This window comes from Cheilinus undulatus, linkage group 4 (genome assembly GCF_018320785.1).
Source record: "Cheilinus undulatus linkage group 4, ASM1832078v1, whole genome shotgun sequence".
Classification (NCBI taxonomy): Eukaryota; Metazoa; Chordata; class Actinopteri; order Labriformes; family Labridae; genus Cheilinus; species Cheilinus undulatus.
This window is the reverse complement of record NC_054868.1, coordinates 29,780,586-29,806,895: the sequence shown is the minus strand read 5'-3', so window position 1 is coordinate 29,806,895 and position 26,310 is coordinate 29,780,586. Positions and strand designations below refer to the sequence as shown.

At 37.6% G+C, this 26,310-nt stretch overlaps 3 protein-coding genes across 3 annotated transcripts; 1 reads left to right on the top strand and 2 right to left on the bottom strand.

Moving 5' to 3' along the window:
- Window positions 1-718: 718 nt before the first annotated feature.
- Window positions 719-18,066, bottom strand: slc34a2a (solute carrier family 34 member 2a). Its single transcript, XM_041784089.1, has 14 exons — window positions 18,058-18,066; window positions 14,701-14,822; window positions 11,863-11,892; window positions 11,125-11,222; window positions 10,299-10,427; window positions 7,593-7,736; window positions 7,374-7,485; window positions 5,127-5,319; window positions 4,824-4,919; window positions 4,619-4,739; window positions 2,771-2,938; window positions 2,559-2,675; window positions 2,131-2,255; window positions 719-1,270 (listed from the first exon to the last, which is right to left on the bottom strand). The coding sequence occupies exons 1-14, from the start codon at window positions 18,064-18,066 to the stop codon at window positions 719-721; spliced, it is 2,016 nt and encodes a 671-aa protein (XP_041640023.1).
- Window positions 17,939-20,784, top strand: LOC121508546 (OCIA domain-containing protein 1). The gene is made up of 8 exons (XM_041785476.1): window positions 17,939-18,118; window positions 18,353-18,437; window positions 18,542-18,595; window positions 18,695-18,742; window positions 19,025-19,154; window positions 19,240-19,385; window positions 20,074-20,241; window positions 20,324-20,784. The coding sequence occupies exons 1-8, from the start codon at window positions 18,065-18,067 to the stop codon at window positions 20,356-20,358; spliced, it is 720 nt and encodes a 239-aa protein (XP_041641410.1). The 5' UTR covers window positions 17,939-18,064; the 3' UTR covers window positions 20,359-20,784.
- A 3,425-nt stretch (window positions 20,785-24,209) lies between these two features.
- On the bottom strand, window positions 24,210-25,795 carry rhbdd2 (rhomboid domain containing 2). The gene has a single exon (XM_041785640.1). It carries the CDS (start codon window positions 25,534-25,536, stop codon window positions 24,565-24,567), a length of 972 nt encoding a protein of 323 aa, XP_041641574.1. The 5' UTR covers window positions 25,537-25,795; the 3' UTR covers window positions 24,210-24,564.
- Window positions 25,796-26,310: the final 515 nt, after the last annotated feature.

Genomic DNA, 26,310 nt, shown 5'->3' with positions numbered 1-26,310 from the left:
ATATAGACTAGCCAGATGCTCTTTGGTAGCTTAGAATAATATATGACACTTAAAGCCACTTTATGCGCTCTAGTTCACAGGTCAAAATCTCCAGAAATCAGCCAAAATTGGCCGATCATCACAGGAAAACTAGGTTAAGTATTATGTAAGGATACAAGACAGCTCAGCGCTTCCATAGATAAAATTTAATTTTATAATATTTGGAATAAATCATCAGAACCTTTTTCCCTCCGTGATTGCTGGAAGTTTAATTCGCAGAAAATCTGACGTATAGCATTATGGGTCAAATGTAATGACAATACACAAGAGGCCAACTTTCAGAAGCCTTTTTGACATAAATAATGTCAAACTTTTACAATAAAGGTAAAAATGCTGCATCTCAATTAAGTATCTGTTAAAAAAAAAAAAAAAAAAAAAAAAAAACAGGCCAGATTCAGCCAGAACTAAGAAGAATCTGGCAAATGTATGATGAAAAACCTCACATCCTGGCTTTGTATTATGAAAATAACTTATCTTTTAACTTCAGTTAACATGCCATAACTGACACTTTTCCAGCAACTACAGTAAAATTCCTGTTCTGATCTGCTAAGGATTAAAATCCCTACATAATCATTTACAACATAACATTATCAGGGATTGAAAAGTTTGCCTTTTGGTCCATGTGCCATGATAAATACAAATCTCTGCCTCACACACTATCGCACTTATACATTCAGTTTTACAGCTGAGTCTGCAGCTCAATCTTAATCTCACTCTCTACCTCCTTATCTGTAATCATTGCAGGATTATCATACACCTCTTTGCATGGTTTCTTGTTTGCTGTTGATTTTTTCTCTGTGCTGTCTTGGTCCTCAGAAGCGATCTGGCAGCATTTACAGCAGCAGCAGCATTTGGCTGTGAACACACTAACTACTTTGTCCCATGGAGCCAGGGAGTGGGCCCAGAGTGGAAGGAAATCCCAGGATCGCAGCACTTCAGGCAGAGAACTGGGCATCTTTTTCTGCAGAACGTTGATCACTATGATGACGATCAGCAAAACAAGGAGAGGAACACCCACGCCCACCAACACCGGCCAACCAGCCAGCGACAGGCTGAAGACAAAGAGCGGTAAAATGAAAAAGCAGCAGATGATGTAGACTGCAGCAAACCAGCGGTAGGAGGCTGTGATGTTGCCCAGGCCTTTAGCCAGCCGGATGGGGATGCGAGTGAAGGGGATTGGATACCACAGAATGATGCCGGAAATGTTGAACAAGAAGTGCACAAGAGCAATCTGAAAAGATTGACAGATTTTTAGTCAGTCAGTTAATTTATATTCGAGTATCTGTATTATGTAGGTATGCAGGTTTCCAACAGAGTTCAACAGTGTAGTTGTTAGAGTAAAAATGTCTGAATTTTCTCCATAGTGGATTCAACTATCAGCTAGAACGTTATAGCCAGCTAAGGTAGAAGTGCCACAAATTACCTGAGTGTGATGTAATGTTAGATGCTCCAGAAGGAGGCGTGTGTTTATAAGATATCTTAAAAATATGCTGGCTGTTGATGACAACTATACACGCTTAACAGAAAAGGCTATATGCACACAAGCCACAATATATTAAACACCATAAATAACAATTTAACACCACAATAAGGATAAATGTAGAAAGATAAGAGTATGTTTTGACAGTAGCTAAGTGGTAAACACATCTATTTTTTTTAAGCTTTCAATATTTATTTCAAGGAGGAAATACAAGGGGTTTTTTAGACTCAAATTGGTATAAAAACAAAACATTAAAACTGGGGGGGGGGGGTCTCATTTAAAAAGCTACCATTTCCAGTGAATTAAGGGAAAAGCAATAAATTGTGTGAATTGTAGTTTCTTTCCCAGGGATATTGTGGACATAATCTCAGGTCTTTGACTTTTTTCCCCGTTTTTCATTTGCCTTTTTGCAAATGGCTTGGATTCCAGATTTAAGTTTCTGATATTTGGACTTTCTAAAATGTCAATGGGTGATATCAATAAGGAAATTTACCTCTTGAACTAGAACAACCAAAAAAGTGCATGTTGAGCTCTCAGGTTTTAACATCTCCAACAGGTTAAAAAAATATTAATGCATGACGTAGTATGCATTCTAGGTTTGATATACTGACCTGTAGACTATTAGCCAGTGTCTCTCCAGGACTAGCCATTGCTGCCAGGATTGCTGTGGTGGTCGTGCCAATGTTTGAGCCCAAAGACAATGGGTATGCTCTCTCTATGCTGATGACACCAATACCTATTCAAACAAACATGGGAACAGCTCAAATATATATATTTGACAGCCTCTCTCAGCCTCTCATGTTATCATCATTTCAGTTTTGTTTTATAAGGAAATTCAACTCTTAATTAGCAACAGAACAAAAGAAAAGAAAAGAAGCCATTCAGATCTTTGGGATTTCTCTTGAATGTATCCAATCTATCTGTTCTTCAAATGAAGTTCTTGTTTGTTTTATTTATGGGACCACTACATGCACAAAAGTAAAATATTTTTGGATAGAAAACAAGCAGAGATGTTTAAAGTTGTCAAAGTTGACCTCACCAACAAGTGGAGTTATAGCAGAGGTGAAAACTGAGCTGCTCTGCACAATGAAGGTCATTCCAGCCCCGACTAAGATGGCGATGTATCCTGTGATCCATCCAAATGGAAATGGGAAATCTGCAGGCACAAACATACAGACAAAACTGTTGAATCACAACCAACGCAGTGATATACACTAATTGCATTTGAATAGTGTGTTTGATGCTGTTCACCGGTGTTGATGATCTTCTTGATGACTGCAGCCACCTGCCCCTTCAGCATGGAGTTAAGCAGCTTCACGATCAGGATGAGACAGGAGCAGAGCACCAACAAAGAAAGAGCCAGCAGGATCAGACCCACTGCCAGGTCAGGCAGCTTCACATGAACAAAGGCATGTTTACCTGCAAATACAAACAGATTCATTTATCACTCTTGGTTTTACATCTGCAATAAATTACTTTTTCTGACATTTTAGTGACAGATAAATACACATGCAATATTTACTTTAATTACGATCTTTTTTTAATTTTAAGTCTCAAAAATAAAAAGTTTGACATTGTTCTGCAAGTTGGGTGGGTTATCTCCGGATACTCCAGCTTCCTCCCACCAACAAAGACATGCTCATTAGGTTAACTGATCACTCTAAATTGGCCGTAGGTGTGAGTGTGAGCGTGCCTGGTTGTTTTTCTCTACATGTCAGCCCTGCGATTGACTTGTGACCAGCCCAGGGTGTAACCCCCCAGTGGAATGAGCGGTATAGAAAATGGACGGATAGATAGGTCCTATGCAAAATGCTGTTTGGGGGCCCCTTGTTTGCCAAACTATGATGGAGAGATTCCTCATCCAGTAGATGACCCACGAACATGCTAATGATGCATGCATGATATGCATGGTAACCTCTCCTATTATAATGAAACATCTTAAATTGAGCCACTCAAGCAAAATAACAAGGATAACAAAAATCCTTTATGTCAGTAAATAAAATACATATCAAGTGAAAATTGTTTACTTTAAAAGCAAAACACAACTGATGCCACTAACTAGCTTTTTTTCGAGGCTAGCTGAGGACAAAGAAACTATTTTTGTGACCAAAATGAATAAACGGGAAAACTTCCCTTTCTTTTTTTTTTTTTTTTTGTTTCTTTCAAACAGGAAATGGATCTGCCAGAAAATACACTGACTCAGTCATTTCCATCCTACCTGTTGGCGAACCTCACTGCGTGACAGTGGAGTTCAACAATTTTGACTTAATTTTGCCTCAAAAACACTGGCAACAGCTTATCATTGCGGCTTTTTTTATTCTGATATCCTACTTTATTTTTAAGCATATACAATAAGGGATAAAGAGAGGTAATCATAATTCTCCTCAGATGAGGCTGAACATTCAGCCTTGGGACCCCCTATTGGCTTGTGGGGCCCTATGCATTTGCATAGTCCACATATAGCAAGGAACAGCCTTGGCCAAAAGGATACTAGAAAGACTGCTAAGTTTTATATTGCAAAAAACATAACGCTTTGCAGCTGAAACAAAAATGTTCTGGAAGGGATATAAACAATGGATTACTTTCTTAGATCAGCAAAAAGGCAAGTTTCTGATCACAGTTCCCTCCATAGAGGTCAGTCTAATGGTTCCTGAGATATTCTAAACAATGCATGCACTACCGCTTGGGATTGCCAGCGAGGGTTCAGCGTGTTATCTGTTCAGTCTGAGAGTGTAATAGAAATGTGTTTTTAAATTTTTTCAATAAATTTGAATTTGAATTTTGTACTCTGATCATGTAACATAAAACAAAAAAAAAGCAGAAAATGTTCAAACGTATTATTTCCCAGAACTGCCACCTTGGCCACTTGCAGCTTGGAAATGCCACAGCAACCACTGAAACTGTCACCATAACTGAGCCAATACCCTCTCTCCAAGTTTGACTCCGTTTTAACTGAATGTCACACAGATCTGTTCAAAAAAACTAAACTGTGAAATTAACGTTTTATGTCCAGATCCCTCTGTAAATTTGGAATGATTCATTTCTGCTAGACTTGCAGCATAACTTACAGACTGGAGTATAAATTGTTTGAAAACTTACAGAGAGCGACATTGAATGTTTCTGACTCATTCTTCAGTGTGTAAGTGTAGTTTCCATCATCCCAGCAGAGCGACGGAGATGTGCAGTTCTCTGGACCAGGAACTGTTACGTTCATTAAGGTCTGAAAGAAAGAGACAGAGAATAAAGATTTTCACCTGACAGTTTCTAATATTGAGCACAGATGGATGACATGTTTTGCTCTTACTGTGTTGGTGTAGGTTTGACACCATTTCTTGATAAGACTCTTATTCCTGGCTGCTGCGTCCCCTGTGGCGATCTGACTGATGACATCCTTGTCCAACTAAGTCAGAGAGAAAGAGAAACAAGACAAAGAGAACAATGTTGCATGACAGTATGTTAACTTTCTGATTCACTCAGTAACAGCTAAAGCCACAAGTCACATTCAGCCTGTAAAAAACATGGTTGATTTTTGTGTCACATCTTTCATGCCAGCCTGTGTTTACAACACAAAGCTCATACATAATGTGAGAAATAAATAAGATATTACCTGTATAATTGAGTCTGTCAGGGGGTCAGTGATCACATTTAACAGATCCGGGGCCTCTCCACTCTGGATTTGGAAGGAGTCGATGATTAACTTGGTGACCCTGTACAAATAACCGGAAGCAACCTCCAGGGGCAGCAGCACCAAGACAGAGAGCCAGTTAAAGAAGTCATGCACTGTGGCCCCTGCAAAAGCCCTGTGTACATGGGAAAGGAGGAACATAAATTCAACATATGATAACCTTTGATTTCTCAAATAAAAGCAGCATGTTACTGCGGCCTGTTGAAAGCTATCTTCTGCATAAAAAGATAAGTATGACTATTACTGCCGTAAAAACATTTTTAGATTAACTTGAGGATCATAAATAATGAAAGATATGAAATATTGATGGTTTAAAAGGGTTTAATTTTGCAGATAAGATAATGAAAATTATTATCTGGTGGCTAATAAAACTCACTGAACCCTCTGCGTCAAAGCTCAGTCAAGGCTAACACCTGGTACTGTAATATGGCCAGGAATTGCCAGCAGTTATTGGGCCTAGGGCCTGGTAAGATGCAAAGACACCCAGAGAACAACCTGGGTTGTGTCAATCCTCCTTCCTGTACAGTAGTGCCCTCAGGCAGCTTACTCACCACATCTACGCCTTACTTCAGCCTTAATTTTTTTGCCCAAACATGCCTAAATGTTCTGCACAGTACTGTTATATTTTGATTATAGTCAAATGATTTTGTGATGACTTTCAGGTGACTAAAGATTCTTGTCTCATGTAATTTCCCACTCCATTTCCCTGTTTCTTACCCCATCCACTGTCCCCTTCTCTACAATGAGCCAAAAATAAATCTAAAAAAGATTTTTTTCAAAATGTGATATAAAAAGAAAACAGAAAAACACAACATTTCTACACAGATGGGTTTTTTAAATTGCTTTTTTGTTGATTTAGTGGCCCTACTTACCATGAGTTCCCGCACCAGGGGAATGTTTTTGCTTGATAAGAAATTCTGTGTGAAATTACTTTAGACTCTGTCCTGTGATAGTCGTCATGTAAACATAACATTCATTTTCTCATTCTGTAAATCAACTCCCCTCAATCTAATAAAGCCAAAGAGGTGATAAATATGAATGATAAATTAAATGCGGTATATGTAAATAGGACATAGACCCAAAGGGTTTTCTCTGGTTCAGACCATAGCGAGACTAACATCTTATGCCTGTCTCACTTTCTTGAGCTCAAATCTATGAATGAGACTACCTTAAGGCATTTTTTTTCTGCATGTCATTCCCCACTCCCTCTCCTCCTGACTGTATCTACTGTCCTATCTCTGAAATAAGGCATAAAAGACTGTCTGTACTACATCTAAGACCATTCAAAGAACTTGGACTGCAGACTGAGGCTTCATTTTAAAACAAGTTTGAGAGAATTCTGGTGTTTCAATTCTTTAAAATACATTTTGAAATAAGAAAAAGAAGAGATGTGGGCTAACACCAGACTCACTGTGAGACACACCACTATTGTGTCTCAGGATTGTTTTTTAAGACAACGAGAACAGGCGTCACCTAGTTTGAAAAGAAAAAAATATATATTCTAAAGATATTTTGTTGGCCTTGAAATAAAGGGATGAACACCAGATCCAATAACCTTGAACTATGATCCATGATCTCCTACACTGTATTTGTGCATTACTGGGACAGGGTACACATCTGTGCAAATTTTAATGAAAATTCATCCAAGAATTCCTGAGACATCATAGGGTTGGATGGATGGATGGATGGACAAAGAGGCTGCTGGAAAACATAACACCTCCAGCACAGACGCATCAAAATGGACCAAAATCTCCTGTTGTCTTATATAATGCTTGTTTTTATCTAGGAGACATAGAGGATATCTGACTTTGCTATGCCAGTAGGAACGGACTGTGTTTGGAGTCTGTTAAACTACTTTCTTAACACTATTTATTGGCTGTTCAGATTTATTTTTTTAAAAGTTTGTTTCCAATTGCAATTCTATCAGGTTATTCTAAGTTGTTCAGAGACAAAATTCTGTGCCGGTATCTTCACTGGACTGTTTCAGTGATAAAACATTACTTTTCAGGGTCAAACTGCTGATACTGCTACATGCAAATATTTGACATTTTAATCTCTTTATAGTTTTCCCGTAATTCCTCACAGCAGACAGTGTTCAAAAGAAAAAAACATTTGGAATTTTAAGACTACAAAGAAAGGACGCTTTAAATTGAATACATTGACTGTTACCTGCGAAAGGTGCTACGTTCACCAGCCTGCGTCATGGCAACCAGTGTGTTAGTGACAGAGGTGCCAATGTTGGTGCCCATAATGATAGGAACAGCCAGCTGGACCGAAAGCACTGCCAAAGATCATGATCATTAATCCTCTTTGAAATTCAAATCTCTATTGATTCATGCAATCATATTCCATGCATGGTTGTGTGTGTTTGTGTTGTGTGACACTCACATCCAGAAGAAACCATGCTGACAACTATGGAAGAGGAGGTGGACGAGCTCTGGACCAGCAGGGTGACCAGAACACCGATGACCAGGCCAGCAAGAGGGTTGGACAGAACAGCGTTGTCCTGAAAGATGTCACCTGCTGCTTTACCTGGACAAGGTCAACACATAAGCATGTTTAGGAGACGCAAAATTACCATTACCTAGTGAGCCACAGTCATCATTGAATGTGTAGTAGCTTTGACCGAACACTCACTTACAAATGCTTGGTCATGATACTGGTTAAAAATTACAGATGATCTCCTTATTGCTTACTTGTTCCATCAGATATTATGTTACAACTAACTATTATATCCTGTTACTGATACTAGAGCGATTACTGGCATAACAGCAAATGCAATAGAGCTGTCTATCGGACAAACCTCGGTTTGTATGTTAATAAGAAGGCTCAGTGCTCTGCAATTAGTCCTGGTGTTCCTCAAGGCACAATACTCTGCCCTATTTTCTTTATACGCTTTCTCAAAATAGTGTCATAAGTCAACACTCCATAAATAGCCATAAATATGCAGATGACACTTAATTATACTTATCATTGAAGCCAGATGAAACCAGCCAGTTAACATGAGGCAAAATAAGCACAAAGGACATAAAGAAGTACATGACCCTGCTTCTTGTCTCAGACAAAACTAAAGGTATTGGGCTCTGCCCCAAATACCTTAAAGATATCTTATCCAATGATATAGCTCCCTGAGATGGCTTTAGGCAGGCAGCACCCAGGAACCTGGGAATCTATTCTACCAGGATTTACTCTGCAACTTGCACAAACAAAAAACTTCAAGGACTATGATTTTCTTTTGATGTAGCATTGAAAAACGTGGGCACACACTTTTTCAAAAATATGAAGACAATCAAGTTCATGTATTTCTTATTTCAGGTTTGGATGATTACAGTTCCCTATATCAAGTTACCCTATTAAGTCTCTAAAGACTCTTAAGCTGGTCCATAAAGGTGTAATACATGTGTTTTTAAAACTTAAAAAAGAAATGGTAACACTTTATTTTATTGTGCCCTCATCTGGTAATTTCATAGTAATACATGATAATGATCTAGTAATATCTTATTCTCAAGAATAAGGTCGTATTTACCTTGTAATAAGTTAGAATTTCACTAAGTAATACTCAGAAATATGGTCAGATTAAGGTAGTTCTTACCTAGAAGTGATGTATTAATTATCGAGTAATTCCTTGTAATATTAAGCCAATTCTCTGATAATTACGTGGTATTTTACCCAAACCTTAACCCTGACCTCTAAACATAAAAAATTATTTGAAAATTAGAAAAAATTACATGATAAAATACCACCTAACTACAGGAAAACTGCCAAAATATTACAAGGGTTAGGGTTAGAAGGCTAGGGTTGGGGTAAAATACCACCGAATCAACAAAGAATTGCCACAATATTACGAGGGATCACTTGAAAATTAATACATATTTACAAGATAAATACTCTCTTAATGTTAACACGTTATCACTTGTTAAATGTCATTTTATTACTAGATAATTATCAACTTATTCTTGGAAATTACTAGATAATTACTAAAGAATTACATGATAATTAGGGCCCACTTCAATAAAGAGCATACTGATCAGATAAAATCTCTTCTATATTACTTTCTCGGGACTGACTCCCTGTAAAATCTTGAAAAGCTCTTAATCATCAGGTGGCATATCTTAAAGAGCTGACCGTGCCTTTTTAACCCCTGGATCACAGGTGTCAAACTCAAGGCCTGGGGGCCAAATCTGGCCTGTGGAACAGTTAAATCCGGCCCGCAAGATGATCTCATATTTCTGTTTTAACTGGCCCATCTGTATGAGGTCTGCAGATTTCCTCAAGTATAAAAATGTCAACTTATCCTTGATGATTTAGGATATCCTTGTTAAATCATAACATCTGAAAAAGTAAGGAGTAAAAACAAGTGGGAAAGAAGTCAGGAATGTAGGAAAAGATAAATTGTGTTTTAATTTCACATTTTCAATTTTGGATCTCACAATTAGGACTCAAACTTAGGATTTTGACTTTTTCATACTTTGAGTATTTAAACTCAAATTTTGACTTCTCATACAATATTTTGAGCTTTAAGATTCATGATTCTAATTTTTAAGTGATATCTGCACATATTAACAGAAATAATGGTATAACACTTATAAATCATTCATACAATGTTTTTTCGGTAAAAGAATATGTGTTTAGGGCTACTTTGTTTGGAATTACACAAAAATATGATTAAAATCTATGCGTTTTTTGGCCACAAAGTACCCCATTTTTTTCATTTCAGTCCTGGGGGGGGGCTCAAGTTTCCTTAGATAAAAGTAGGGGGGGCTCAAGGAAAAAAGGTTGGGAACCACTGCCCTAGATCACTACAACCCCAGAACGCAGGCCTAGTGGTACTGTCCCTAAAAGTAGTACAGGAAACCGATCTTTTATCTATAAGGCCTCTCTCTTTTGTAATGTTTATAGGTATATTTCTTGGAGGCAGACATCCTTGTTAGAATTAGACCTCTTTAATAAAGCTAAGAGTCCTATGTTTTGGATCACCATTTCAAAGCCTCTGTAGTTAAAAGGCCCCCCTTAACAAGCTAATGGCCTTTGTCTCTTCATTATGATTGAAGATTTCTTTACACACATGTTTATTGGAGGTAAATATGTGTTTACCTCCAACAAGCTGGAAAGCTGAGCTGAGAATGTCGAGAGAGCAGATGAATATGTAGAGGAAACCCAGCAGCAGGATCGCCTTCCCCACTGACACAAGCACTCGTAGCACCTTCCCTTTTGTATCCAGAGCTGAGACAGAGAAACGAAGGTGATTAGAAATAAAACCAAAAACAGAAAAAAGATTCATTTTGTCATTAATAAAGACTTACTTAACCAGTATTACTTATGCTGTTACCCAACAACAACAGATGACCTCTGGCATCTCGTGTTGTATGTTGAAAAAACTGCTTGGTTGGCAGAACTCTGGTTGTCACACCCATTATTAATATTTATGGCCCCCATTATTTTTAGATAACCAGGCAAGAAACACTGATAACATTTTCAAAGTGGTGTTATGACTATCAACAGATACTTTTGATATAAAAGTTTAAATGTTTCTCTATAAAGATGTTTGAATTATTTAAACATAGTACATGTTTGAATAACAGGGAAAAGTTAAAAGTGGGTCAAGGATTCACAGAATTAGTGGAAAGAAGGCCCCCACTGTGTAGTTAAGCTTCTGTTGTTTTTGATACTCCATGAAGACATGACTAATATAAATCTACTTTGTTTACTGTTGTTCAGACTCTATTTGGCTGCTGTGTGGTTGTGTAACTCTATTTATCATATCAACAGCATGTTATCGATCATTAGGCGTGTAAATGTATTAGTCACCAACCGTGTATACTGTATATCTAATCAGAGCATGTCCCCTTTAAACACAACGATAAAGCTACTGTACTTGAATATCATGATAATATAATAATGTAACATTACAAGTCCTCACCTGACCACGGGATTCCAGTGTCCTTCAGCTCTGGCAGGTCCCATGGGTCCACCTCCTCCGGCTCCTCTTCAACCAGAGCCAGAGTGGAGTGAGATGGGCTCGTTTTCTCCTCTGAGAAAGTAAAAAGCACAAATATTTTAACTAAAATGTTTGATACAGTATGCCGGATTTACCAGCTATCCAGTTTTATCAATTGCCTTCTGTGCAATCTGAATAATACCTTTACTTTCATTTCCTCGTCCATCATCACTGCCGTCCTGGTCTTTGGTTTGAACATCCATTGGCTGAAACCAAAGATAGAGAAGTATGTAGCATCAGAATTGGCTGGATTTTAAGCTTATGAGGTCAAAGAGTAGTCACTTTCAGAAGGGGTACGCAATGAAGTTTTGGCAACAGTCAAATTAAGGTTTTAATTCTCACCATCGATTAGCTGCTTATTAGCATAATCGATTACATTTACTCAAATCACTGTGGTTGAGTTGTTTTTTGGGTGCTTTAAAAACAGTACTTTAACTTCTACTTAAGTAAGTTTTTAACAGACTAACTGCACTTTTACTTGAGTACAATTCTCTTGTACTTTCCCCACCTCTGTTGGCTACACAGTAGCTCATAGTGAGAAAATGATTCCACACCACATCCCAAAACAGCTGTTGGACACATAAAAAACAGGTGTTGATATCTCAGGGGTAAACATTTTAGAGTTGTTTTTAACTCCCAACGTGTCATTTTAACTTTAGCCTGAGTGAAATGGTCTTCCTTGTTGGACTTCTTTGACAGTGTTGATCCACCAATGTTCATTTAGCTCTGTAAAGAGTCAGTTTATCTAAGCTTACACTAACCCCAGATTTGAAATCACTACAAGCATTGTTTTCCCATCATGCCCTTGGGTGAACCCTTTGGATATACCATATTTTAGGGTCACTTATTTGTGACTAGTTGTTTTTGATGTTGCCTGTTTTACATTGATCCCTACTGGGGTACTTTTGCACACGTTTCTGGTTGATTGTTGTTTTTGATGTGAAACACATTTGCACCATGAATTAAGTTATCCACTGAGTTTAGATTGGACTCTATTTATCCCTAAAGAATGCACAGTGCATATTCATCACTACTGTGTTGCTATAGCTGACTCTCTGCTTTGTTCTTGTCAGAGGAGACCCACCTTGCCACAGTTTTCAAGAGTTAGAGCAGCTGTGTCCTATTGTAAAATATTAAACACTATCATAAGTATAGGTTAACTTTATGTAGCGTGGACTAATAAAGACAGTTGAAAGTGCTAGATTTCACTCTATATAAGTCTGATTATCACTGTCAAAGTTGCTGTGTATCTTTCTTTATCACAGAGGTGGGACTTTACCTGAACAACCTGGTTGGAGATCCATTCTCTTGTTTTTCTTGACAATAAGGAAACATTTTAATTTACTGTACACCTTTACTTAGTACTCGGTACTTAGATTACTGAGTAGGACTTTCAGTTTCACATAAATTATGATCTTATATGCTTTGCTTAGTATGGCCCTTATAGGGTAGCGGCTCATAAGGGCAGCTGTAATCAATTCTTTTCATAATCAGTTCTATCTATTATTTTGTTGATTAATCAATAGAACAACTGAAAGATAAACAAGACCTCACTCTAATTTGGAGTGCATATTCTGACTTACAAAGGCTAATAAGGAGAATTTGGACATTTCAAAGAATAGAAAATTCTTGCTTTGTTTCATGAGATTAGATTATACTTGGGGTAATTAAGGGAGAGGAACTATTCATGTGGTACTACCACCCTTTTAAGGGCCAAACTAAGCAAAGCATATTTAGAGCAGTGTTAATTTCATCAACTAAAACTCTGACTAAATATGTTCATCAACAGCCTTTATTTTCAATGACAAAAAACTGGACTAAGACTGACAAAAATAGATCTGTGATGACAAAACCGACAAAAAGTATGTTTCGTTTTCATCAAGATGACTAAAACTAGACTAAAATGTAATGTAGTTTTCGTCTGGCATTTAAAATCCCTGCTATTTCTCCACTGTGGGTAAATCCGTCAAAAAACAATGTAGCTGTAGCTATTCTGCCTCTCAGCTGTAGAAAGCAGGGACCCCAGGTTTGGCAGAGTGCAGAGAACACAGTACCATGGTTTGGGACCAGATTTAGGAAAGAAAATAAATGCTTGGACTAAAAGTAAAGACTCAAATGTGAGAACTTTTTATGGACTAAAACTGAACTAAAATGTTTTTGAGTTTCCGTTGACTAAAACTAGACTAAAACTAAAAAAGGTAGAAATGACTAAAATGTGACTTAAACTAAAAGACATTAAATCTAAAGACTAAGGCTAAAATTAAAATAGCTGCCAAAATTAACGTTGATTTAGAGCATTATTAATGTGAAACAACTTCCTAATTTGCTATGAATATGCAGTAATAAAGAGGTTATTAAGGGAAAACTTGTATTTACAGCCTATTAGCCATAGATTATGGTTTTGTAGAATAAGGTACTAATAAACTTTATTTTTTTAAACACACTTTTACTAATAGGTAGTTAAAGTGCTACTAATTAGCATGCTAATAAGAGGCTAATTGATGATGAGAAGTGATACCAAAGACTTTTTAACACATTGGCAACTGAAATAAAATCACTGATTTAAAATCTTTCACAACTAAAGAAAAGGCAAGCAAAAAGGAAATCAGAGCTCAGTTTTAGATGGATGTGTTCAATATTCACACTTTTTATTGGTTTACAGAACGTGATGTATTCTTATGCTTTATGTATTTTTGTATTGTTATATGTATAATGTTATGTAGCTTTAAGTTACCTCTGAATAGTTAGTGTCATCCTTTCATCACATTTGTAGGACTCTACCTTCAGTTGTTCTTAATTCATTGATAAGTGTTGTAGTCTTACAAAATCTCCATAAGAGTTTACTTGTTATCAGGGTATTAGGTTCAGAAATATAACACGAACAGACATGCACACACAAGCACACATTTCCCCTCACATGCTGGGGTATTGATCATTTAGTCATGTGGTCTAGCTTCAGTGAAATTCCATTCACACAACTGTATGACAGAAAGAGCTACACGCTAAATCAATACATAAAAGTGTTACAAATGCAGTAAAATGTGTTTGATCTGTTTGCTATATGTACGTAACTGTTATAATAATGGAATTTTCTTACCTTACTCCAACTCTTTCTGTATTTTATTGTATTTCTCAGAATATTTTTACTGCATTGTTTTTTCCCATGTGCTTAGAGTTGGAGGTTTACAGACGATGATATCTGTGTTAAATTTCAATGCTTCCTGACAAGATTATTGGAATTACATATTTGAAAAATCGCCATGTTCTTCATTAAACTTCAGTAAAATTTATATTTGTAAAATATGATGATATAAAACAAAATCCATTAAATCTCTTTATGTTGGCGGTTAAGGAATAAAATCCACTAACATGCTGATATCAACACAAATAATAGAAATCATGTTAAAAACCATCATAAATGCAACAATAATTTTAAATTTAGCCCATTGAAATGGTAGTTTCCAGAGACAAGAATAAATAAATCATGTTTGTCCTCACCTGTGGTGGTTGTAGTGAGTCCATGCTTGTTGTGTTGCAGCTTTCTTGGGCTTCAGGGACTTAAATGCTGTCTCCACACAGGTAGAGTGGTACAAGTTGTTTGCAGAAGGGCAAGGGCCTTCCTAGAGGGCAGAGGAGAGTGCGATGTGCAGCATTCACATCACCAGAGAGTTCCGCCTCACAGATAAGCCGAACACACCTTCTGAAAGTTGATTAGTCTTACCTGGCACTGCTGTAAACCCTTTCTTTTTTTCTTCAAGCTGTGTTGCAATCCAGCTCACATGGTGACTGATAAGTCTGAGTCGGTGGTATCTTCCTTTACCCACACCTGCAGTTATTCATCTGAAATCCTCCCCCTAAATCTGTCACTGTTTCTTACGCTTCAGAGTCAGAAGAAGTTCTGTTTTTATTTTGTCCGTTTGATAACGGTTTCCATCCATTTGAAATCAAAATTAATCCATTCAGTCTGTCTTACACTGCCCTCGGAGAGATGAATTCCCCAGGTGATGGACCTTGAGATCAGCAACAACAAGAGGGGAACGTCACAGACAATAGCTCCTCTGACAAAGGTTGATCCCACTGAAAGACACACCACATGGGCGTGTGGAGGGGTGTCAGCAGGATGTGCACTGTGTCATGTGGGCACTGCTTAAACGCCTGTGTGTAAGTGGGTGACTTCTATTTTGGGCACATGATCAGATTTTTGTGGCAATGTATCGATTCTGTGAGCACACGCCTCACATTGTTCAATACTTCAAAATATCAATAATCTAACTTTAGGTCTGTAATAAAAATGTCAATGATGGCTGAGGGACTCTCACAGACGGGGCTTGCTCTACACTGCTGTATTACAGCAACATACAATTGTGGTCTGACAGTGTTCAGTGAGGTCTGCGGGGAAATACAACACTAACTATTTGACTGTAAACATTTCTCTCTTTTTTCCAAAAGCGTGCATTCATTGGACTTAAATATGCATATTGGCAGAGCCAGGATTGGATTTCAGGACATGTTTTTTTTCTGAAAATCCTCAAATCTTTCAGGTTATTTACAAAATTTCCTCCAATGTCATCCCTTATCTCTTTATCACTGAAGACTGCCAAATCAATAGAAATACAATAAAAGAAGAGAAATTTCATTTTGTAGCTATACTGACAAATCAGCCCTTATTTTGCGACCTACTAAAAACCTGTATACTCGGAGCGGTAGAAAATAAACTACTTTAGATTGCCCTAGATAAAAACATTGTAGAGTTTGCCCACAGAAATACATCTGTTCCTAGATCCATACAATCTGCTTTTTCTGATCTATACGAAAAAAAAGGTTACACTTTACAAGATATACAAATTTTGCATACTTGTGTAACTACCTACTAGTTGACCACTGGTCAACTGTTACTTAACAAATAGATAAGGTACGAATGAGTCACTTATGATTATATGGGTAAATAATAATTCATTACTGCCTACTACTCCATGTTGCACTAATATGTTCTCTATTAGGTAATAAATAGCCTTTTAAAAATTTGATGAGAAGTATCTCTCTATCTACCGTTTAACAATACACTAGTAGTTAGTTATACATTCGTTACCCCCTAACTATGCAAATTTGTGTACCTTATCTATTTGTTACATTGTGGTTAATTCATGGCTAACTAGAAGTTACTCATTCATAAATAGATAACTAGCAGCTCGTTATACATGTCTCAGTGGTTAGGTAGTAGTAAGTGATACATTTGTTAATATTAACCATAGTTAGATGCTCCTTTGTTAACAGTAAAGCAGTAGTTTGTTATACATTCGTTACCTACTAACTATGCTACTTTATGTACCTTATCTATTTGCTAAGTTATGGTGAATAAATGGTCAAGAAGTAGTAAGTTTCTCATTTCTGGTTAACTCATAGTTAGTAGTACATTTTTTTACCCCATAACCATGCAAAATCTGTATACCTTATCTTTTAGTTAATTAACGTTTAACTAATGGTTTACTAATAGTTAGTAACTCACTCATTCATGGTTAATAAGTAGCTACCTATACATGCCTCAATGGTAAAAGTAGTTAAAATTTGTAAACCTTTTTTGTTAAGATATGTTTAACTAGCGGTTTATTAGTAGTCAGATAAACATTTGTATATGGTTAAGGAGTAGTAATACATTCTTTACATACAAACTATTACAGTTTATTTACCTGATCTATTTCTAAAGTGATGGTTAACTCTTTGGTATTTACTCACTTGTAAATGATAAACTAGTAGTTTATTATTTATTCATTAATGGTTAACTAATATTTAGAAATACATTTGTTATCTATTAACCATGCAGAATTCATGGCCCTTATCTATTTGTGTACTTTATCTCTTTGTTAAGTAATGGTTGACAAATGCTTAACTAGTGGTTGGGTATAGATTTGTTTATGGTTAACAAAGAGTGAGTCATACCTTTATTATCTGCTATCTATGCACAATTTGTGTACCTTATCAATTTGTTAAGTAATGGTTAACTAATGTCTAACTGGTAGTTAATTATACATTTGTTACTTACAAACTATGCAAAATCTGTGTACATTATTGTTATGTGTTACCAAGAAGGGTGAAAATTAATAGTTTTTAGTTGGCCAGAAAAAAGTGATTGTCAACATGTTGTTACAGGGTTTCAGAATAACAGTTTGAGAACCATTACTCCATGATGTTGGCTCTCAATGATGGTTTAACAGATTTTGAGAAATATTTTGAATCTTAATTCGTGTTAAGAATGGCTTGAAAACTGGAGTGTATACAGTACTGTCTATAGATATAAAGTGTATTGTCAGGCAGGTTTACTAAACATATAAATAATTTGTATAATAGTTTTTGTAATTTTATGTTTTACAAGCCAGTTGCTCTTGTAAAATGCTTATCATTTACTTATGACACCTTTTTGATTTGCAGTTCATCGTTATTTCTATAAAATTAACTTTAAAAAGCCGAAAACTCTTTTCAGTGGAAAAAAAAAAGGGTCAATATTTTCCCAACCACTAGAGGGTGTAGCTTAGATTTTGATACATTTCCACTGAGCCTTTACCTTTCATAATAAAAGCCAGGCTTGAAGCTCAGCCTTATTATAAAAACTTTTTTTTAACGAAAATAGAATAGATTATTAAATTTAGAAAATGTTTCGTGACAATCATTCTTGTAGGGATTTCACTGTCATTACATGATCGTTTTCTTGCCTCAAGTAGCAAATTTTACTTCCGGGTTATGTCTATGTTATTTAGTGCAATGACATTGTACGAAACAGAAGGGAAGTCAGTCCACCGTGTGGCTCATATATTGTTATTTCAAATGCGCTGAAAGGTTTTTTATTAGCGCCGACCTTACCGTGAACATGTCATCGACTACCACGGGTTTCCCGGAGGACCGGCAGGGCAGGGGACCTCCGGTAAACATATGAATACACTCACATTATCCAACGATATGCTAACGTGCTAACTGCTGGCTCAAACTTTGGATGAACAACAAGTCATCGTGTCTTATTAATAAAAAAAGCGGTGCTCTTTTCTGTCACCTAATGCTCATTTTATCTGTTAGATGTGGCTGCCAGTGTTTGTCTCACTTACATTTCTGGTGTAAATAAACAGAAGGAGTTACAATAAACGTTGTTCTTAATCTGCAGTCTCCAGCGGGCATAGACTACATCCCCACTGATGAAGAGAGGATGGTGTTTAAAGAGTGCAACCAGGAGAGCTTTTGGTACAGGTGTAAGTGTCTGTATTTTCTGTAATGCTCAGAAGAACAGTGCTTTAAACGGTTAAAGATGTCCCTCTGTCACCTCTGTATTTAAAGCGACGTGTTTCCCTTACAGCTGTACCCTTCTCTGTGGTTAGCATGGCCGTCACTCAGGCCCTGGTGGCCAGAGGTAATATCATGTAACTTAAAAAGACTCCGTAACTGGCTCGTACAATGAACATGAAAATATCTCAATCACAATCTTCTCTTGTTCTCTTTAAATTCATAGGCACTCTGACTGCATCTCCACGGTTTGGCGCTCTCCCTAAAGTGGTCTGTAAGTTTGTGAGTTCTGAAGTTGAGACACATAGTAACACAGTGTTGGTATTATCAAAAGTGTAAGACTTGTATTAGCAAGCAGTTCAAGCGCAGTATGTGCAATACAGAAAACACTTTATTTGGGGGTGGTCACAGCACATGTAATAGTAAAGAGTGAAAATACACCACCACCACTAAACAAGTCAGTTAAAATGAAAGCAGTTGAAGGGGAAATAGGTATAGCTGTGGATTAAAGATGCCTCACATATATGAAATTTATATATATATATTTTCTTTGCAGTTGCTGGCTTTTGTGGCTACCTGGCAGGAAAAATGTCATACATGAAGACATGCCAGGAGAAGTTCAAGAGGTTAGAGAACTCCCCCCTTGGAGAGGCCCTCAGAAAAAGGACAGGACTGCCTCAACAATTGTAAGTAGCAACAAGGCACATGATTATGATGCTGTATATTTTAGCCACCCACTCTATTTTGATAGTATGTTTCCTCTCCTCTAAGTCCCAAAGTTGCTCAGTCCGAGCTGAGTGACCCAGACACCCAGTCATTCGACTCTATGTTCCAGCCAGCAGAAACCCTGGTCCAGAGAAGCTACAATCCAGATTCAGTCACCCAATCAGGACAAGCTGATAATGTCAGCACTCCAGGTACAGCAGTAAGCAGAGGTGGAGAAAGTACATGACTGTTGTACTCAAGAAAAAGTACAGTTACTTGGATTAAAATTTACTTGAGTAGAAGTAAAGGTACTGGTCTATAAATCTAAGTACAGTACTCTCAAAGTGCTGAGTACTGAGTAGCTACTTTTGATACCCTTGGGGCTTTCACAGTGAAATATGATCTGACCTAAATGTACAATAACAACAAAAAATTATGGACCTCCAACTAGATTGTTTATTATAAGTTTTGACCTAATCTAAAGTGCAACTTGCAATTCAACAGCTGTTTTGAGAAGAAATATAGAATCATTCTCTTGCTGTGTGCATGTACTGACCATCATGTGTTGTGAAAGTCAAATCACTGGTTGTTTTCATGTTGTTGGCAGAAAGCTTGGACCTCCTTGTTGTGGCTTTCAGTGTTTACTTTTTTACTCAGCTCTCAATACTTTTTAAAATGTAATAAAGTACAATACTCCACCCAAAATACACTTAAGTAAAGGTAAAAGTAGTGATTCTAAAAACTACTCAAAAGTACAAGTACACAAGAAATCTACTCAATTACAGTAATTTGAGTTAATGTAATCAGTTACTTTCCACCCCTGGCATTAAGACTGCAGTAGCTTTTCATTTTATTTTATGCACATTAAGCTGTCCTTTTCATGGTCTCAATCTTCTTCAGTCCAGTCTTATGTTGAAGAGGAAGAGGAGCCTAGAAGAAAATCTATCCTCTATGAGGACTTGAGGCTCAAGAACAGAGAGAACTACGAGGTGACACTTACTCAGAAGGCTGAGACGCTACTCAAACCAACACCTGAGAGGGAACCAAACAGAGCTAAGAAGAGCGAGAGTAAGCCCCAAATACAGATATGTAGTCGTGTTTACAACACTTTAATTTGTAAGACTGAATTCCTCATCTCTTTTTATTGCAGCGAAGAACATCTATGGAGACGTGTGGGAAGAATGAGTCCTTGTTTTGAATGATTTTGTGATCTGTTGCTGACATCACTGACTCTACAGTCCAGCTGGCACCATGATGGTCATTTTTTATCAGTGTGACTAGTTGTCTATACATTTTTGATCAGTATGTCTCAGAGGGTGAATCAATTAAATCTAACTGCATGAGGACTTGATTTGTCACGTTCAGTGTTTTTACATTGATTTGACCTTTTTAAATTTCTTAAGCTGATTATGAATTAGACTTAAATTTATACTGACGTGATCTTTCTTTTACCAGCAAAAGCTACAAGACCACCTGCAAAAAACTGAATTAATCTTCATTTCACTTACTAGAATAGCTGTAAAGGGGCTGTGTCAGACAAAGGGGGTTACCATCATTCTCCAACACTGCCTTTGCTATGCTCTCAATAAATGTGAATTTTGGTGGTTGAAAGGAAAGTGGTTGAACTTTTTTTTTTTTAATCAGTAAATGTCCCCAACACTTGTTCAGACCAGATTGAACACACACAAGAAGTTCTGTTTTGTCCAATACGGTTTCCAGGATTAGTACAAGGACAATTGTACACAGAAGCTTTAATTTACTACTATTAGATGACAACTAACCTTGCAAAGCAGATGGATTTGCCTGTTTGCAAGATGGACGCTTCCATCCATCTTGCAAAGCTCCCATCTGAACTGTTTGGGCCTGGTTAGACGTGACAGCACCAATCAGCGTCGAGGGGCAGTACTTTCGGGCAAGGCGTAGTGGTGACGTATGCAAGCAGCGAGAAGAAGCTGGTGCAATTATGGCGGAAGACATTAGTGGGGGTGCTGCTAAAGCGTAAGTTTTATCAGAACTTGGCGACATTTCTTTGTTAAAATAAGAACAGAGAACAGCACTGAGTTGTCTTGTTTTCAAAAACGACAAAAGTCAAATACTGACATGTCCATAGTCGCCAGGGTTCATGTTGTGCAGCTCTCTATGGAGTATACCCATCAGTAGCGACACCCCTCAGTTCGGGGCTACAACCTAGTTTTTTTCAAAGGCTCTGCGCTTTCCCAAATGCCGTCAATGGAAGGTTTACCAGATGGATGTGTGAAACAGATCCATCTGGCATGTAAGGTTAGAAGTCAGCATCTTTACATGGAAGAAAACTTATTCATAAGAAAGCACTGGTTTTAAAAGTTGGTTGTTCACTGATAAGACCTTGAAGTGAGCATGAAAGTTTAGATTCACTTGTTCTTTTAATCTTAAATTAAAACATGACTAACATTTGAATTGGAAAAACTGGAAGGTTATGTCACCAGTTAAGTTAAAAATTTTCTAAAAATGCACTGATTGTTCAAACCAGGGCAGGTGCTGATACAGATACTGATATTTTGAATAATAATCTAGACTCCCACAAGGCCAATATTTTCTCTCATGTTTTACCATGAAAACAAATCAGTGTTTATCCTACAGTTCTTGTCTTCCACCCAAAAAGCCAATTCCTCCTCTGTGTTGGCTACTAGGTGTGATAAATATCAGCATTGAAGTGACACAACACAAACATCTACTGACATTGGTTTATGCTCACATTAATTGCAGATGGACGATGCTTGTCAAAATGGCTGATACCATCAGTAAACCTCATACTTTATCTGTTGTGTTTTCCTGAGAACCTCAGGAATCAACAAGCTAGGGCAGTGCTGCTGCATTAAAGACTGCCACATAAGATAATATATTCAGCAGGAAAAAATTATGGGATGTTTTTTTCCTTGTTTCCCAAGAGGAATAACACAAAGGTGGAAGTTTAGTCTACTGGTGCGATGAGGATTATGATGCAAAATGGAAGGAACTAGAACTGAGTCAACTCGATATCCCCCTTCAATCTCTGTTAGGTGATAAAAGCCTTAAGACTAAATATTCAAGTAACTTGAGTGACCTTACAAAAGTTCCCCTTAACATTTGGTTCAAAGAAATCTGTAATTCACACATGGAGAGAAAAGCACGGTTATTAAGGTGGATCGAACATGATAGGGATTTCAGACCAGCACAACTTGATTTGAGATTTAAAGAAATGACCCGAAAAGGCATTACGTCATACTGTGTAATTTCATCTGATACCAGCTTGGAAAGTTTCCAACAATTGCAGGAAAAGTACGATTTAGAAAAATATGATTTCTACAGATATTTACAACTTAGGCACCATTTTGATAGAAACATTAAAACATCAAAGGAATGCGACAGGGACCTCATTAACATTGTCATTGATGCCTATAGAAGTAAAACTTATAAGAAAGTGGTTTCTAGGATATATTTATGCCTACAATCTTACAAAAAACTATCAACATTCTATGTTAAACACAATTGGGAAAAGGAAGCAAATATATCCCTGACAGAGGACGAGTGGCTAAACATATGTCAAATAAACTCCTCCTCCACCAGTTCAGGGCAGTGGAGGGAATTTGCATGGAAAAATACTACCAGGTTTTTCATAACCCTAAAAAGAACATATCTACAAGGCGGCAGAACTGAATCTGGATACTGTTGGAGAAAATGTAATAATGTGATGGCTGACCACTGTCATATCTTTTGGGGTTGCCCAGCAATCTAACCGTACTGGCTAGAAGTACTTCAAGAAATAAAATCAATTTTTGGTTTTGAAATTGAGTATAACTTGAAAACTGTATATTTGTGCAATCTACCAATTGAACTCAATCCCCAGGACAAGTACCTTCTGAAAATACTACTGATAGCCAGCAAGAAATCAATAACAAGGAAATGGCTTAAGAGGGAACCACCGACAGTGAGAGAGTGGACAGCCACTGTAAAAGAAATATACGAAATGGAAATGCTGACCTTCTCCCTAAGATTCTATGGTCATAAAGCTCAGAAGTATTGGTCAAAGTGGTTATCATATGTAAATGAGAAAATGGTATAGAATAAGGCCTTTTTTGTTTTTCATGTATCTACTCTCTATGCTATGACTGAAGTTTAATGCCAACTAGTGTTTTAAGACTGGCAATAAGTCACTCTGGCACTGGGAACTCCCTTTTTGATACCATTGCTCACAAACCTTTCAACAATTTTCGTTCCTCTATCATATTTGTGCCTTATGGTCCTGTCCGAAAAGACAACTTCCCCATTCCCTAAAGTGGATTGGATGGACTTTCACTGGAGAGACTCCCACTCAGGCCTGGCCGGCTCACAACACATGCACACACACATACACACTTTTCCTTTATTCATTTACTTATTTATTTGTACATTGTCTTCCATCCATGGATTGCTGTAACCCTATGCTACACAGAGCAATATTATTGTTTGTTTGTTTTTTTTGTCCATCTTAGATACACCTTACTTTATCTCCCTTGGTGACCTGAATGTTCTGTACAATCTGGTTTATATGTTATGTTCCTTATAAATTTTTTAAAACTCTGCACTTAAAAATAAAGTTTAAAAAAAAAAAAAAAGGTGGAAGTTTAGTGTCCATTATCTAGTCCTGAGCGAACTCATATGGATCAACATCATTTACCATGTGCAAAGTTCTCTAAATAGCTTTTTGTGTTGCAAAGTTATTTTTTATTGTTCCTGTTTCTCCATTAATCCCTTCTTGATCGTGTTAGCCACAAAAGCTCATTAAAAAAAACAATTGCTGTTAACAAACAAGGGGCATTCCCCTAAAAACGATGTCTGCGACTCAGGGCAGCGCTGCATGTTGCCATCTCCACATTCTCTATAGACACAGTACGCTTCTTCAGTAAGTCTCCCTCCACATTCAGGTCATTTTCAATCTTTTACTTTGTTTCAGTTTATTGTCTCTGGTTATGCTTGAAATACCTTGTATGGTTTTGAAAAATTTCCTGTTCTAGTTTTAAAAGTTGTGGGAGATTTATTTGATATTACAACATCTTTGGTGTTTTCTGTTACCCTGCACATATGTCAATATTAAACAGGATGCAAACACAACTTATTTACTTACATTTTCAACATTTTTACTGGTATAAATCAAATATGTACAAAACAAATAAGCTGTTAAAAATAAAAATCACAACCATCCACTTAATTATACACTCATAGATGTTAAATACCACAAGAAAGCAGGCAGACATAGAATAAGTCCACTGTACATATAGTACAACTGACTTTGATTTCCAGAAAGAGGTGTTAGCAAATTATAACCCCTTAAAAAGCAGTAGTTTGAGTAAACAAGGTGTACATGAATGTAAAACATGTATTTTACAAGCAAGTCTATAGTTGGCCATGACTGTGGCTGTGGCCAAAACTGTGTTCTGCACCATGTCCATGACTTATCCCAAAGCTATGTGCAGAGCCATGTTGATGGGGATGAAGAAATGCTGCATGACTGGATAGGTCACCAGCCATATTTTGCCAGCCTTCATAAAACTTGGCAGGGGTATTTGTAGTGTTAGTGCTGGACACTGGAGCATAGGCTTGGACTGGGTAAGACCCGGGTGTTGGGTTTATTTGTGGAAGGAGGGTCTTTCTTCGCTCCTCGGCGGATGCCGGAACAAACATTACACCTCCAATGCTCTTCAAGAAGCTGAAAGGCATCATTTTCTCCAGAACACCAGTCTTTGCCTCAGACAAGTCCAAGAGGGCAAACCATCCTTTCCCATACATCCATCCTACCAGGATAGCTATGACATTACAGGGGAGCACACTGTGAGGAGTGAGGGCAGTGGTGATTATGAGGAACACCCAGGGGAGAGCAATGGTGGGAAAACTGACCCCGCATAGAAATCCTTTGGTCATTTTTGTGTGCATGGTAGTGAAAGCTACACATGCCAAGGCCACAGGAAGAAGCCCCTCGGTGTGATTTAGGCCGCTGTCACTCTGCAGGAGATCCATGAAACTGTAAAACACACCTGTGGAGGTCGACATCACGAGGAACAAGAAGAGGAAACGCACAGTGCCAAGACCTTTCTCCAGACTGCCGCTGAGAAACGCCAGGGCTGCAGTGTTCAAGAGGAGCTGAGCAAAGGTTCTGTGGTAAAAGGGGTATAACAAGAGCCTGTGAATGTGTCCATTTTGAAAAACAGTGGCGCCAACACTGAAGAGCCCTGGAGTAAAGTCAAAAAAGGTTTGGACTCCAAACAAAACATATGATAAAAAAACCACTGTCAGCATCCCTATAGTAACCGCGGGGACAACGTCTTTAAAGGCTTGAAAGACAGTTTTCAAGTTTTCGGCTTGCTTCATCTTTTCAGTACACTTGTGGCATACACCAACTAAAGGACGAGTTCACCAAAACATAACCCAATCTGGCCGTGGTCTTCACTCTTCCTATACACGAAGGAATATCATGTTCAGGAGACTTCTTTGTGCCGATTAATGCGGTTTTCGGGCTGCCGCAGACCTTTAAGAAGAAAAGTTAGGCATTCGGTTACCTGTAAATTATACAAAAACACTACAACACCGTCGTTTCCAACTTTTTGTATCCGGAAATACAGATTCTTGTAAAGTCAGTCTCACTTGTGCGCTATGAAAAGAACTTCTGGTTTAGCTCTTCAAAATAAAAGTAAAACAGCCTTGTATATTTTCTGGCGATCGTATTCAACTATCATAACATAAATCAAAGTAACTAAGCTACTATGTAGCTCACAAAAGTCCATAAAATGTAACTAAATGGAGAGTAAATGTAAGCTAAATTTGTCCTTTATGTTTGATTTGTAGGAAAACTTTCTTCACTTCCGGTTGGGCTTTCCCCAATTAGTTACACATGACTAATTATTAAGGCCCGAGCACTAAGAGTAGGTCCTTCTCATTTCACACTTTGGTATCCTTCCTTCCTCCTGTCGCGTAGTTTCACCTCCTCTTAACTCCACCTAGCAAGGAATTAAAAGATAGATGCGAGGATTAACCCGGAGGAGAGAGGAGGCACAACTAGTGAATGAGAAATCCTTCACTTCACAGCGTCAGCCTGGCGATGCCTGAAAATGAGCCGATCAGCTGGTGCACCTCAGAGCCCAAAAA

Coding starts and splice junctions, on each gene's coding strand:
- LOC121508546 (XM_041785476.1), top strand. CDS start 18,065: ATGTCATCGACTACCACGGGTTTCCCGGAGGACCGGCAGGGCAGGGGA. Junction 18,596..18,694: donor TCAGGCCCTGGTGGCCAGAG/GTAATATCATGT, acceptor TTAAATTCATAG/GCACTCTGACTGCATCTCCA. Junction 18,743..19,024: donor CGCTCTCCCTAAAGTGGTCT/GTAAGTTTGTGA, acceptor TTTTCTTTGCAG/TTGCTGGCTTTTGTGGCTAC.
- slc34a2a (XM_041784089.1), bottom strand. Junction 11,893..14,700: donor ACTCACTACAACCACCACAG/GTGAGGACAAAC, acceptor ACACTGTCAAAG/AAGTCCAACAAGGAAGACCA. Junction 4,740..4,823: donor GTCAAACCTACACCAACACA/GTAAGAGCAAAA, acceptor TCTTTCTTTCAG/ACCTTAATGAACGTAACAGT.
- rhbdd2 (XM_041785640.1), bottom strand. CDS start 25,536: ATGAAGCAAGCCGAAAACTTGAAAACTGTCTTTCAAGCCTTTAAAGAC.